The sequence below is a fragment of the Lepisma saccharinum genome, chromosome 2 (genome assembly GCF_977018435.1).
Source record: "Lepisma saccharinum chromosome 2, izLepSacc3.1, whole genome shotgun sequence".
NCBI lineage: Eukaryota > Metazoa > Arthropoda > Insecta > Zygentoma > Lepismatidae > Lepisma > Lepisma saccharinum.
In genome coordinates, this window is record NC_139230.1 from 13,318,544 (window position 1) to 13,332,692 (window position 14,149).

The 14,149-nt window shown below is 37.5% G+C and overlaps 1 protein-coding gene across 1 annotated transcript in view; it reads right to left on the reverse strand.

The window, feature by feature from the left end:
* Positions 1 to 480: 480 nt before the first annotated feature.
* LOC145981345 (dedicator of cytokinesis protein 7-like) overlaps positions 481 to 14,149 on the reverse strand; it is a 50,780-nt gene continuing 37,111 nt past the window's right edge. Inside the window, exons 2-4 of the mRNA XM_083114574.1 lie at positions 7,517 to 7,663; positions 3,768 to 3,894; positions 481 to 572 (exon numbers count right to left, since the gene is read on the reverse strand). Of these exons, the coding sequence (XP_082970700.1) occupies positions 481 to 572; positions 3,768 to 3,894; positions 7,517 to 7,663 (366 nt within the window). The remainder of the gene's footprint in view (positions 573 to 3,767; positions 3,895 to 7,516; positions 7,664 to 14,149) is intronic.

The following is a 14,149-nucleotide window of genomic DNA, read 5'->3' on the forward strand; positions in this document are numbered from 1 at the left end:
AAGGTTTTTACGATATTATATATCGGTAAAAATGCTGATAATTTTACAAAGTTGATATTTCTATAAATAGCCTGCAACTTTTTCTTATTTTTTATGAATATAAATGTATAATTCATGTATGCTCTAATTTTGTAAATATTGTCTAAAAATGCAGTTTCTGTTTACAAAAACAAGCTCCATTGCAGTTACATTAATTAAGGAAATTAATTAGCCATTCATATTCAAGGAAATTTTGCAATTTTATATCTGTACCTTTTCAGTATCAGCAAAAATTTCATATCAATCTATCCCTATGAAACGTGCAAATTAAAAAATGATGCAAAACAGAGAAAGAAATTGTAATTCCTCTATTAGGTAATTGTTAACAATTTTACCATAAAACCAATAATTAAAATAAAATTTTTAACGTACTAGAAAAAAAGGGTTGGCACAAATGTTGCAAGTATACTTACTTTTTTGAAAAATCCTTAAAGCAAAGCCTTAGTTTGTTTTGAGGTTAGTCTTCTGAGACTCAACCAGCTCAGACAAAAATAGCACTGCTACTTCCATAGGGCCTTGATTTACAGTTGTCCCTGGAATAAAAATAAAGGTAAGCTTTAGTATTTAAACATTAAGTATATAATCATCTATGCAGTGTGAATTTCTGGTTTCTAATTTGCAGCATTGGCCGAAACAGTAATTTTGAGCTTGAAAAGGGGAAAAGAAAACTTATTATTTTTGTTGAAGAATACAATGGTCTTTTGAGCATAATTGTGAAGCAAAAACAATCGTATTTTACTTCACACATCCCTTACAAGATGGAAGCAATGTCACATAACTGTACAGTCTCTAAGTTGTTTGTAGAAGTCGTACAACTGGTTTCCAGAAAAAAATGGATAGCTAGAACAGGTCCCACTCCTCCACCACAGACGCCAATGGGTTTTTTCTTTTGGGGGTTACGTAAAATACATTATGTGCCAAGAAAAATTCCAGCCACTTGACCACCTGCACCAAACAATAACCACAATCATAGATATTCTTTTAGATATGCTTACCAGAGTGTGGACTGAAATGGAATATAACAGGGTGGCCACTCTAGGATCATGATAAAATTCAAGTATAATTCCCAGTTTCTAAGGCAAACTTACCAAAATGTCAAGGGTACAAGTTGATGTTTTCTCTGCTTCAACCTGCAAACCCCTACCCCCACCCTTTCCACGCACATACAGATATATTAAAAATATAATGGTCTGCGTAATTCCAATGTTTACAAAAATTCTAATTCAATTCAATTAAACGGTATATATGAGGGACAGTCAGTCGTCTCCCAGTGTTAAGACATTTATCCCACTGGGAGACGAGACGATTAATTCCAGTCTTGTAGAAAGAGGTAGGTCACTGACGGATACACAACCTCACCCACTGTTGCACTTCCTCGTCAGAATGAAACCGACGTCCACGAATGTCTTTCTTCAGGTCACCAAAAATGGGGAAGTCACAAGGGGAAAGATCGGGGCTGTACGGAGGATGTTCAAGCGCTTCCCAGCCAAATGTCTGAAGTTTATCCCTCACCAAATTGGCAGTATGGGGATGGGTGTTATCATGCAAAAGGATGATTCCATCCAACAGCATTCCAGGGCATTTTGATTTTATGGCACGTTGCAGTTTCCGCAACGTGTCTGCATAGCGCTGCGCACTGATTGTGGCTCCATGCTCTAGGAAGTCGACAAGCAGAGGGAGGGGCCTTGCAGTTGAAGAAACAGCTCAGCATGACCTTACCGGAACTCCTATGGACAGCCTTGGATTTCTTTGGCGGGGGAGAATCGACGTGTTTCCAATGTTGGCTTTGCCGTTTGCTCTTGGTCTCAGAATGGTGGCACCATGTTTCATCCCCTGTGACGATACGTGACCGAAACACATACTCTTCCTCATGGTACCACTGCAAATGACTCAGACATGCAGTCATTCTGTCAATCTTTTGTCTCTCCGTCAGTTGATGCGGAACAAACTGCGTGCAAATTTTTCGGAACCGCAGCTGATCTTTGATAATGGCATGCACAGAGCCATGACTAATGCCAACCTGAACACGAATTTTTTCCTCTGTGATTCGTCGGTCTTCCCGGATCAGACCATCGATCCTCGCAATCACATCAGACGTAATGGCTCGATGGCCTATCCCGGGCACGGATTGTCTTGCAGTGATGTGCGTCCTTCGCAGAATCTCTTCTTCCACTCGTGCACACTTGTCAGGGACATGCAGTGTTCGCCATACACTGCAGACATGCAACAATGAATTTCACGTGTTCCAGCACCCTCAGCCACCAAGAAACGAACCACACCTCTCTGCTCTTCTTTGCTTGCCTCCATTTCCAATGCTGGACGAACACACTTTTCACTACGCTCACCTCCTGAGCAATGACGAAGCTACTCTGTGGATCTGTGCATTTTCACTATGCATTTCTCCTACCCTACAGATGGCAGTATCGATACGTAACAACAAATTTTGCGAGGAATGAGTTTTATGGCGGGTGTTCGGTTTTCATTTGACGGTGTGGAGTGTACATTTGCCAATTCACATATTCAGGTTCAAAACACGTCTACAAACAGAAGCCACAAATGTTACGGGATATACAAACCTACTACAAGTTGTTAATTGGACATAGATTTCAAACTCAAATTTACCTAATCAACTTCAAGATATCTTATCTTGCAATATTCTTCCGTCTGTCTAATAGATTGTTTTGCAAATGACACTAAAAAAGTAAGTGGATTGGGAGAATTCTGTTTTTTTTCCACGCAGGTTTCTTTTCCTTCCTCTATACAAATAAAAGCTAGACTGTGAAAACCTTCCCTCAGGGCATTTATAAATATGTATGTATAAATTCAATGGCATTTGGATTAATAAAAGTTTCAATTTGTCACGTATACAGAGAATAATTCATGCATAATTCCTAGAGACATAATTGACGCATAATGACCAGAGACATAATTCAGAATGTAACAAAATAACTTGAATTCAAAACCCCAAAGTTCTTTTACAGACAGGACACACTGTAAAATGAGATCAACATGTCAGATCTCACCATAAAAATACAACTACAATAATAACCAATAACTGTAGCCAAATTTAGTTACATACGTTTGTTTTGCTAGGGTGCACATGAGGTTGGTTTTCAAAATTCAGTTGCAGACCCATGGGCTGAATGTGACTTTTTCTCCCCCAAGGGATTTCATTTTTGCTATTTAGTGTTGCTTTTAAGCAATTTTTTGCTAATCGTCACAATAAGGATGAGTGAAGGTATGATGAAATTGATGAAGGGACACTTACAATGAACATCCATGCCCAGGCTGAGATTCAAACCAGAGACCCCTAGCATCATAGCATCCTGTGCTAATAACTCCACCACGAAGCTGATTTTTTCTTCTTCTTAGAGAAACAGTGGGAGGATAGTTAATATAGTTTTAGAAGAAACAAATTCATGAAGGATCATTTTTTCTTGCTTCACTAACAATATTAAATTTAACATAAACTTGCATACAGTATTTGTGGTTCATAAACAGGAATACAGCCAGCATCATTTGGAAAGAGTAGATGCAAAATATTCAGATAGATGGAGAAAGGTTAATAGAAATAAATATGCAAAATAAAGGTGGGAATCTGAAGCTCATACACAAATATATATTGCCTATGTAAATAAGGCCTAACATGAATAAAGCATGCCAATTTACAATACCACAATAAAACAATGAAGCTTATCAGAGAAGGTTAAAAAAATTAATTTTCTTACCAATGCAACCCTGCAATACCATTTGCAAAATCTTTGGATCTGGTGGCTCCTGTTGAGTTGCTAATGATAACTCTATTGTCTTCTTTTGAATATCTTCAATGGCTACTTCAATTGGTGTTAGCACAACCTAAAAAAAAGTAAATTTAAAGAGAACATTTGAGAGTCGATTTTGAGAATGAATAACCTACGTAAAAAGGGAAGGAAGAAATTACATTTCATATTATTGATAGTTTGATGTTAAGGTATGTTACCTAAGAAACATTTCACAGAATGATCTCTATTGAAATTAATTTACAATGGTAAAAAAGTTAGCAAAGGATGTACTGGGAATGAGACAACAAAAAAAATAAATGAAGAAAAAACTTATCAACCAACACCCATACTGATGTTGGTACTCTTACTGATTCCCACCAATAATGATGCTTAAAAATTGCAATAATTAAAAGTTGCTCAAAATATAGATTAATATTGGTGTGCAAGTATTCCACTAAAATTATATGTACAAGTTTACCAAGATTTTTGCTTTAAAACATTCAGGAATTGCATGAGAATATTGAAATATTTATGTTATTACATTTTTCACACAAAACTGGTACAAAATTAGAAGAAACTTAAAATTTTATGTAATTTCCAGACTAACTAGACTCCACAGAAGTGTCCCAAGCCCTAGAAGAAAAATATGAGATCTATTTGGGACTGGGTAAATATTTCAAATTATTTAAAATTTGGAAGAATCATGAATTGATGCAACAGAGGAGGGAACACACACACAATGAACAAACTCCATGTCTTACCCAGAATTCCAATCCAGGAAACCTGGTATTGAGAAAAGCTCATGTGAAGTCAAACATGGAGCTGAAGGTTTACATCTACTGTTGAGATGGCCACCAAGGAGTCCTGACTTGACCCCTTCAGTCAAGGCTTTGTGGGGTTTCATTAAGGATAAGGACAATCAACAGCCGTACCAAACAATAGTCAAACTGCAGGCTGCTGTGGCAGAAGCATTCACAGGTATCACAGAAGATTTTCTAAACAAAACTTCTCACTGCACATGGCATTTCATTCAGATGTGTTATGATAATGATGGTGCTCATACTGATATTATGGACATACAATCTTCTATATGTGATATGATATAAAACAAATAAATATCTGTAGTTATGAAATAAAGAGGATGCAACGTGACTTATGGCTCACTCTGTAAAGTCAGTGAAACAAAGAATTAAGTTTTCAAGCATACAATAATTTGATAATATTGAGGCATTGGAATACACTTAAAATAAATTACAGAAATTTCCTATGGATAGTATACAGGTAAACAGGTTATAATTAGACTTAAGCGAGTTAGCAATTTTTCTCCACAAAACTTACTTGCAGAGGTTCTATTAATTTTGGTGGCCTTTGTCACAATATACTTGGGAACTTGCAGCCAAGTAAATTTCGCGGAAAAAAATAGTAACTCGCTTACGTCTAATTGCACTTCTACAAATTCTCACCTTTTTTTCTAACAGAAAGGAAAGTAGCTGTTTCTTACTGAAATTGACCTCCTAAACATGAATATGTACTTCATTTTCTAAGATTGGCTCTTAATTTGAAGTTACGGCATAATTCAGGTTACCCATAAGCAATGCATCATTATTGGCTCTTATTTTCAAGGTAAGCATGATTTATGTTATATAACAAATTGAGCAATATGGGCATACCTAGATAAATATATTAAGAGTTATATAAGTTATATAAGGAGTCCTGGGAGTCACCCCCCCCCCCTCCCGAGATATCTGGGAAGAATTAATAAAAAAGATGTAAAAGATCGCAATCTTCTTCCTTTAGTGGTCATCTTGATTTTAGCATCCATCTGTGAAGTAACATAAGAAGGATGCTACTCAAATGAGTCACTGCAACATAAAACAAGCCTTACAAGTTCCCCCACCCACACCCATGCAGCTGGACTGGCCAGACGTAAACATCCAGCTGGTTGCTGTCTTTATCTCTTTCTTGGCGCCAGTGTGACTGCAGAATGATTCCCTTGGCAAAAGACGAAGGAGAATATTCTCTTCTCTTGTGTCTGCAAGCTTTTCATGAATTAAGTTGACCCAATTTTTTTAGAGGAGAAGGGGGGGAGGTGAAGAAACAATGCACATAATGCAGTGCAGTGAGAGAGAACTGTGATTTAATTAAACCAGGAAATATTAGAATGATTTTTTCCACTTGATACACAAATTATGGCAAGAACACAGGCGGAGAGATAACATCTTGATGTAAGTTTGTATAACAGGTTGCATACCTCCACAGGATAAATTGTTTATGCCTGATGATAAGCTCTATACTCAAGTAAGCCACGCACCCCCATTTTCTGCCACGTTTGTAAGGAAAAAAAGTGCACGGGGTATTCGAGTAAATACGGTATTCATTGGTGCAAAGAAGTCTGTCATGGCACAATGTCAGGTCACCTTTTGTTTTGAAAAATGAAAGTAATTCTATATCTGTAGGGAATAGTACCTTCACATCATCTGCCAGGTGATTCCATTGTTGCAGCTGTAAGCCCAACAATTAGACTTTATTTTTGGGAGTTCTATGTCCCTGATTAGGAAATTTAATTTGGCCTGTGTTATCTTGTGGTTTGCAGAATTCTTGTTGGGAAACTTGATGATAAGAGACCTATAGGAAAGCCAAGATGAAGATGGAGGGATAACGTTGAGATGGACCTAAAGGAAATCAGTAAGGATGGAAAAGATTGGATTGATCTTGCCCAGGATAGGGACAGAAGGAAGGCTTGTGTTGTTGAAGTCATAAACCTTCAGGTTTATGAAGGCTAGAGAGTTAGTTAGTTAGGTATCTTGTGGGGTTTGATAGCAGCCAAAGGTGGTGAAATACTTCCCTGAATACATGACATATCAGAATTGAGTGCTGTTGTTTAGATGCTACCTTGTCAAAAGGCCACCAGTGTTGCCACATCGCAATATATACTGCATATATGAAATCTAACAATACTCTGGAAACACTGCACAACTGAATGCAAACTGGCCAATGTTGAGAGGATCTGAAACAGCAAAGGATGGTGTGATATACTGGAATGCTACATGCCAGACCATCAGCAGTGTTGCCATATATACTCAAGTTGAGCTGGGCAGCTTGAATGTGTCCTCTCCACCACCCCCGTTCTGATATGCCAAAACAAGAGCCAACAAAACTTTATTAATGTCATTTCCGTGTTCAGCATCATCATATTAGTAAAGAATGGGTACTTTCATTTCTCTAAATGTGTGTAGAACAGTGTTATTATCAACCACATCTTTCTTTCTCCAAACATAAGCAGCTTATGTTCCTCATGATCACTGCAGGGTACCAAGAAGGCATGTATATCCATCCCTATATGAGGACATGGAAGTAGGGCTCCACATATTCACGAACTGACATTTTTTGGAGGTGATGTGATCAGCACCATGCTCGAGCCACCCAACCACCCAGTCAGCCATTTATTAGAGGTTGGGTGAACCCTAGAGCTTTTCTAATTATGTTTTAATGTCCCTTCAAGAACAGAAACGATAATTGAGACTTAACCTATAGTCTAAATTGGAATCTGAACCACTATGTGCCTCCACTGGGTATTTAACCTGAGACCCCTTGATTACAAGGCAACACACATCGCATGTTGTGGATAGTGTAGCTATATCTATTCTTGTACTACAGTACCCTGAATACGGCAAATTAAACTTATGGGAAAAGAATACAGCATATTAATGACCTACCTGCTTTCTATCCACCACTTGTATCCTGGTCTTAACGTAAGGAAAGTGGTTTGCTGTTGTTAGGATAGTCTTGCGCTTATATTGTTCATGCAATTCACCATGTGCTCGCCCCACCTGGTGTGAATGGTGTGGCATACACAAACCTCTCTGCAAAAGAAATTAAAAGTATATGAGTCAGGTTTTAACATAAAGATTAGGTGGCAAAGAAGGTAAGAATTGATTGAGTGATTTGGTTTATTTTACTTTGTTTATCAGCCACTTTAGGCTAATTGCGAAGATGAAGATGAGTGATGATGAAATTAATGAATGGATGCTCACAAACATCCAAGCCCAGGCTGGGATTCGAAGCCTGGACCTCTGGTGTCGTAGCACGATGTGCTAACCACTCCGTCATGAAGGCCGACTAGGAAGGTGGGGGGGTAAGAAATATGATGGAAGATTGAGTACAATTACTTCATGGTCAAACTGTCCTGCACAGCTACCTAAAATTTGCATTGCTTCCATTTTTTTAATCAAATTACCTCAACATGTTTCATTTTACATTCTTTGGACAAGAAAAAAATATATAGAATTGATCAGGAGGTCCCCTTATCGGAGGTACTGATCTGATCTGATATATCTATAAATATCTTATAATTTAGTGCAAAATTCTGACATTTTGTTATATTTTTTATGGATAATCTCCATGACCTATTTATTTTTTTAAAAAAGTAAATGTCTAAATATACAACTTATTTTGCACTGCAGTCACCTGGAAACAATTTATTAAGGAAGTCAACCAGGGGCGGCGCCAGAAAATTTCGACCGGGTGGGCAGGAGCTCCATTATGATATATTAGGGTGGGCAGTAAAATGTAAGACCATATATAGTATATACGTATGTGTAATTAATACGTATGTATGTATCTCATCTCTCTTACACTCCCGATTTTCCTCTTACTTCTTTTCCCTTTCCTTTTCTTGTTTTCCCCTTTATTCTTTTGTAATCTATTCTCGCATCTTGTTCCATTTCCTTTCGCTTTGTCTCTGATGGACACAATTATTTCAACGAGGTGTTTACCCATGCACAGCCCTACATTCTAATCACATTCTTTCATGCATGTTAATACAGTGAAATAAAATATGAATTAGGTTTAAGCTTGTGTTGCAAATACAAGGCACATACTTGATTTTAGGTATTCGGCGAAAGTGATAAAAAGTGCAATGGTAGACAATCGTGAAGTTTCTCGTAATTTAAATGCATGTTCCTGAGCATAGTATTTTCATCGTATGAGTTTTTGACTGAAAGAGTTTTCTTACTACTTTGGAGGGGTGAGTCACTTTTCTTAGAACACAAGGTTTGTACAACTGACAAAGCTATCTGAATGTTTGTAGTAGCGCAATTGGGTGCCAACATTTGAGGGGCAGGGACAATATACTTTTTATTGGTAACAAAGGCTTAGCATAAAGAGGCCATAGTGCATGGGGCAAAAAGTGGCAAATGTGATGGGGGAACTGCATCCCCCACTTCCCGCTCCTCCTAATCGCCGCCACTGAATGTTTGGATTAAAATGAACGTCTTATTAGGAATGATTTAAAACACACACGGAAAACCAATTCTTTGTTCATTGTCCATGAAGTATTCCTAGGCTAATGAAAGGCTATTTTGACAAAATATCACTCATAAGTAATAAACAAGTAAGATTGAAAAAAGTTGTTCAGAATTGAAGAGATTATTAGCTAAGTTGCTATTCATTTTCTGAACAGTCATGTTAGTAATGCGGGAGAAATAATACACGTATGGTTACATGAACATATTTTTTGAGGTAACAAAATGATTTAGGACACAAGGAATTCATTGAAGTTGATCACCGTACCATGTCTTGGGTTGTATGGCATGACCATTTCGAACACACTAGAATGTCAACCTCTATCCTGTGCAGCATACCCTGGAAACTTAATTCTCTCAGGGCAACGAGTCCCTGGCACCTGGAACCACTGTCAAAGTAATAATTTATTAGGGTTTGTATTTTGAGTGTCAGCGTGTGTTTGTTTTCGCCCCTTCGTTACTTTCATCTAATCACCATTGAACCTTACCGTCGTTATTATCAAAATTCGCAGAGAAATGACTTAAAATAAAACAAATCAACAACTTACTCTTCCAAAAAATGGAGTTTCATTAGTTCATACCTCTTAGAAAGTTGAGGTGGTAATTTCAATTGCACAGCGTTTCATTAGTGGATCAAGGCAGCTAATTACGTGAACAATGACATGACATTGTTTTCCGAGAGCCTCAAATATTTGTCTCAGGCAGTCACCCTCTTATAATGAACGCATCTTCTGTGGTGATAAAATGCCACGTTTGGTGCGAGTTCTTTTTGTATATATTTTTCCCCAATGACATAAAGAAGTCGTTATAATAGAGAGGTCCTGTGTTCGACTCCCCCTCCTCTGGTGGAAGCACAATGCACACTGGTTCGGACAACATCTTAAACTGTAGGCTTAGTCCCGATTAGCCTATCTGAGCATAAAAGTGGGCTTAAAAACAAAGAAACAGATTTTTTTAATGGATACTTCGTGACACTTTTTTCCACATGCAATTGGTTTATTAAAATTTATTTACTTAGGTATTGTAGTGATTATTGTGATTCCTACATATTAGTAGAAGAAATATAAAGTTGATATTTCGCATACCATATTGCTATACGAAGATGACAGGTATATAAAAATTGTAATGAAATAAAAAAGGGACACTTCAATGCAGAGCTAATTATAACTATATTATACTCTGATCACATCACCTCCAGATTCGGCCGAGATAAAGAAAGTATGGGGCCCTAACTCCACACACCCTATACGCCTTCATGGCATGGTGCAGAGCACAGGGGAGCACTTTACATTACTTTTTTATTATACTCTAGCATACTTAAACCCGAAGGTTTATCGCTACAGCAACACAAGCCTTCCATCTGTCCCTATCCGGGGCAAGATTAATCTAATCTTTCCCATCCTTACCGATTTCTTTCAGGCCCATCCCAACGTTATCCCTCCATCCTCGTCTTGGCCTTCCTACTGGTCTCTTACCATCAGGTTTCCCAACAAGAATCCTGTAAACTATTCTTTCCTCTGCCATTCATGTCACATGGCCCGCGCATCTAAGTCTTCTTGATTAAATTATTCTAATAATAATTAAAAAGTCAAAATAATTTATTGTGTTGCTGAAGGAAGTAACGCTAAGATGATGTTTTTATTTGTTTATTTGGTGATTTTATTAACCATACTCAGGCCGGGATTTATATACGTATGTGGAGGCCCGGAGCTGCAGTCCTCAAGTTCACCCTAAATTCTGATCTAATTTTGATCATACCCTGCATAATTTTGAGCCTCCTAAGCCTACTAGTGGCTTTTAATCATGGAAGTATTAATTTGTTCACAGTTTTTGTTTCAATAGCTATAGTAATTACTTTCACTATTTAATGACAAAATTGGTTTTTATGGATTGATAATATATGAACATTTCAGCATAGATAATATTCACAAGAAAAATATACATGTTATGAACACCAGAATACACTCATTTATTGAATCATTCATATATCCCCAAGTGTATGTACTTATTGAATTTGATTGGGTGGGCAATCGGGTGGGCACAGGAATTTTTGGGTGGGCGCTTGCCCACCCGTGCCCACCCCTGTCGCCGTCCCTGAAGTCAACGAACTATTCAGGTTCTTCAAGGACCATTTGGAATTTTATATCAGAATGGTAGAATACCAGTTATTAGTATTGGTAAATTTTATATTGGTACTTTATTGGTATCGGCCAAAATTTCATATCAGCCCATCCCTAATAAATAAGTTAGTTAGACCTCCACACAAGATATTTGCCAAGTTGCTGAATGAGATACATTTTCATTAACTTCCCACCCAATTACACACATGTGTAATTTCGTATCTGTATTCATAAATAATATTAAACACTAACACATATTTACCTCCTACTATTACTAATCTTTATCTTAATCTTCTTACCTTGTAGAATAATGTAAAACCAACTTTGTTCAGGAAAACCGAACAAATTTGGTTCTTCACACTGGGGCATTCATGCCAATGCCACAGTGAATTATTGTAATGAAAAATGGAAAATAAAGGATGAATCAAAGGAAAATGGGGGAATCCGTAAAAATTCGCGGAATTGATGCCCTGGGTTAATTTTCATGTACCAGGGCATAAGCGCATACCTCTGAAAGTAGTTTGACTACTTTTTGATCCATCCGTATACATAAAATAATAATCTTTCTATGTAACCATATTTTGTATATTGTTTAGGAAAATAAAATTATTTCTGTTTAATTTTCATTACCTTATTTGGGAAAATTCTTAAAACAAGCAACATTATCTTATAATTTGGCATACACACACACATGGGATGTACAGTCCGTTTAAAAAAAAATGTTGTATAAATTTGGCAAAGTCCAATGTCTCCTGAAATTAAGTTGGTAGCTTTGTAACAAGGAAGACCTGCAGAAAACTAGATCTGCCAATCAGAGTGATGCTCACTTTGGAGGTGAAGAGATAATATTCAATGTTCAAGATAAATATTTTTTTAATATTTTCACAACAGCATTTCAAACTAGTAGGAAGATGACTTAAGTGATTCCAGAAAAGAATCACAAATATCACAAACCTCTCCCAACACTTCAACACCAAAAAACATTCCATCTCCTCCAAAAAAGAAGTCCTCCCATCACTCCCTTAAAAGGTCATGAATACACCTCCGGTGTGTAAGTGTGTGTGGAAATTGCTTCATGCAGCAGCTATTTGCATATGAAATATCACTCATGTGGTGGTGGCTCTAAAAACATGAGAAAATGTACAGAAATAATCCTCCATTTCTTTCTTTTTGTAACTACTAAAAAAAAGGACTACTGGAGTCCAACATCTTTGTCTTCAACAACTGTATTATCTTTAAAGTGATGAGGACACTTTTTTTGGCCACCTATGTTGCTAACTTCCCCTCTCCTCCCTTCCTACCAGTCTGTACTGAGAACTGGCTGTAGTTGCTGCCATCACCAGTGTGCAGTCTGGCAGCTGCAAAGCTGACACTTTCCAATATCTGCTTCCAACAGCAATGACTCATCCAATGTTTTGGATCTTCAGTCTCACAATACTGCTTTACCTTGGCAATTACTGAATACAATCACCAGGCAAAAAACCAGGAGTTCAAAGACAGCACACTTTCTGCTCTTGTGCTGCCATCTGATAAACAAAATCATAATGCAGATAAAACAATAATAAACAAACATTTCAAAGAGGCAGAGCAATGCAGGAAAGAAATGCCTAGTGCCAAACAAAGAGCTATTGAGATACTAGTCAGCAACCCCAATCATAATTCCCATACATCTTCACACAATGTTGAATTAATATAATCCCTGCATTTTTATTTCCGGAACAATTCAATATTCAATGGGAAGGGATGCAGAGATTGATTTAAAAGATTCCTAAATCTAACAATTAATCATTGATTATCATAAGAGTAAATAACGTTTGCTTGTTTTAATGTCTAAAAATGGAAGAGCTTGTTTTGACTCTATGTTGATAGGCTAATCGGAACTAGATATATAGTTTAAAGTGGGATTCAAACCATTCTACATGTGGTTCCACTTTGATTGCAGTATACAAGGATGATCTGTCCCACCATGCACAACAAAAAGTGATCACCACCCTTCCCCGAGCTTTAAAAATTGGCAATAAATTACCAATTAACAGAATAATGGATATACAGGGTGAGTCAAAAGTCTTTGGACACCTGTTTATTTTGAAACCTGACAGCAAAATTTGAAATCTGGTAATGGGAGATGGTAGAGAGGGGAGGGGGTGCAACTTGTAAGATACATGGTGACCATGGCCGCCATCTTGAATGCAGGTTCAAAATTTCAAATGGGAAGGGGGGGCATGTAGCATATCAAATTACACTAGAATGAGCTCAGGAATTGAAAAGTGTAATTGTTCTTTGATATCTTGTATCATTTGCAAGATATGAACACTCAAAGTTTGAAAAGTCTCATTTTGGCATTTATTGTTTCAGGTGATTAAGATTGCTCTGACAAAGGAACAGTAGATAGAAATCATCAAAATATCCGGGGAACGGTTACAGAGACATCGCGGAGGACTACAACAGGCAGCACCCAGAGAGACATCCAGAATCGCACAGCACGGTCGCATCAGCAAATTTCAAAAACTGGCAATGCGATGTGGAAGATAGGGCATGCAGTGGGTGACCAGAGACCCCCCCCCCACCCCACCCCACCCCCAGTTTAAAATTTTATGCAAATAAAAATACATTTCGTAAAATGTTCTTGCTCACCTTGCTCGCAATACCTACTTTTCTTAGTCTCATCAAGTTCAGAACCGTAGTTAGGGGCGGAGGGAGTCAGCTCTGGGTGCAGAACAATCTACATGAAAAAAATTGTAAAAGAGAGAATGGCATGGTGCCCAGTGGAATTATTTGCACCCTATTAAATCAATATTGTTTTCAGTTTGCAAGAAAATGCATCTAAAAATCTTCTTCCTTGCGTCGCTTGCAATGTATTTTGTTTTCTATAACGCACTGTGATTTACCAGAGAGAGAAGTAAGACTTCTCTTTATTGATTTTGTC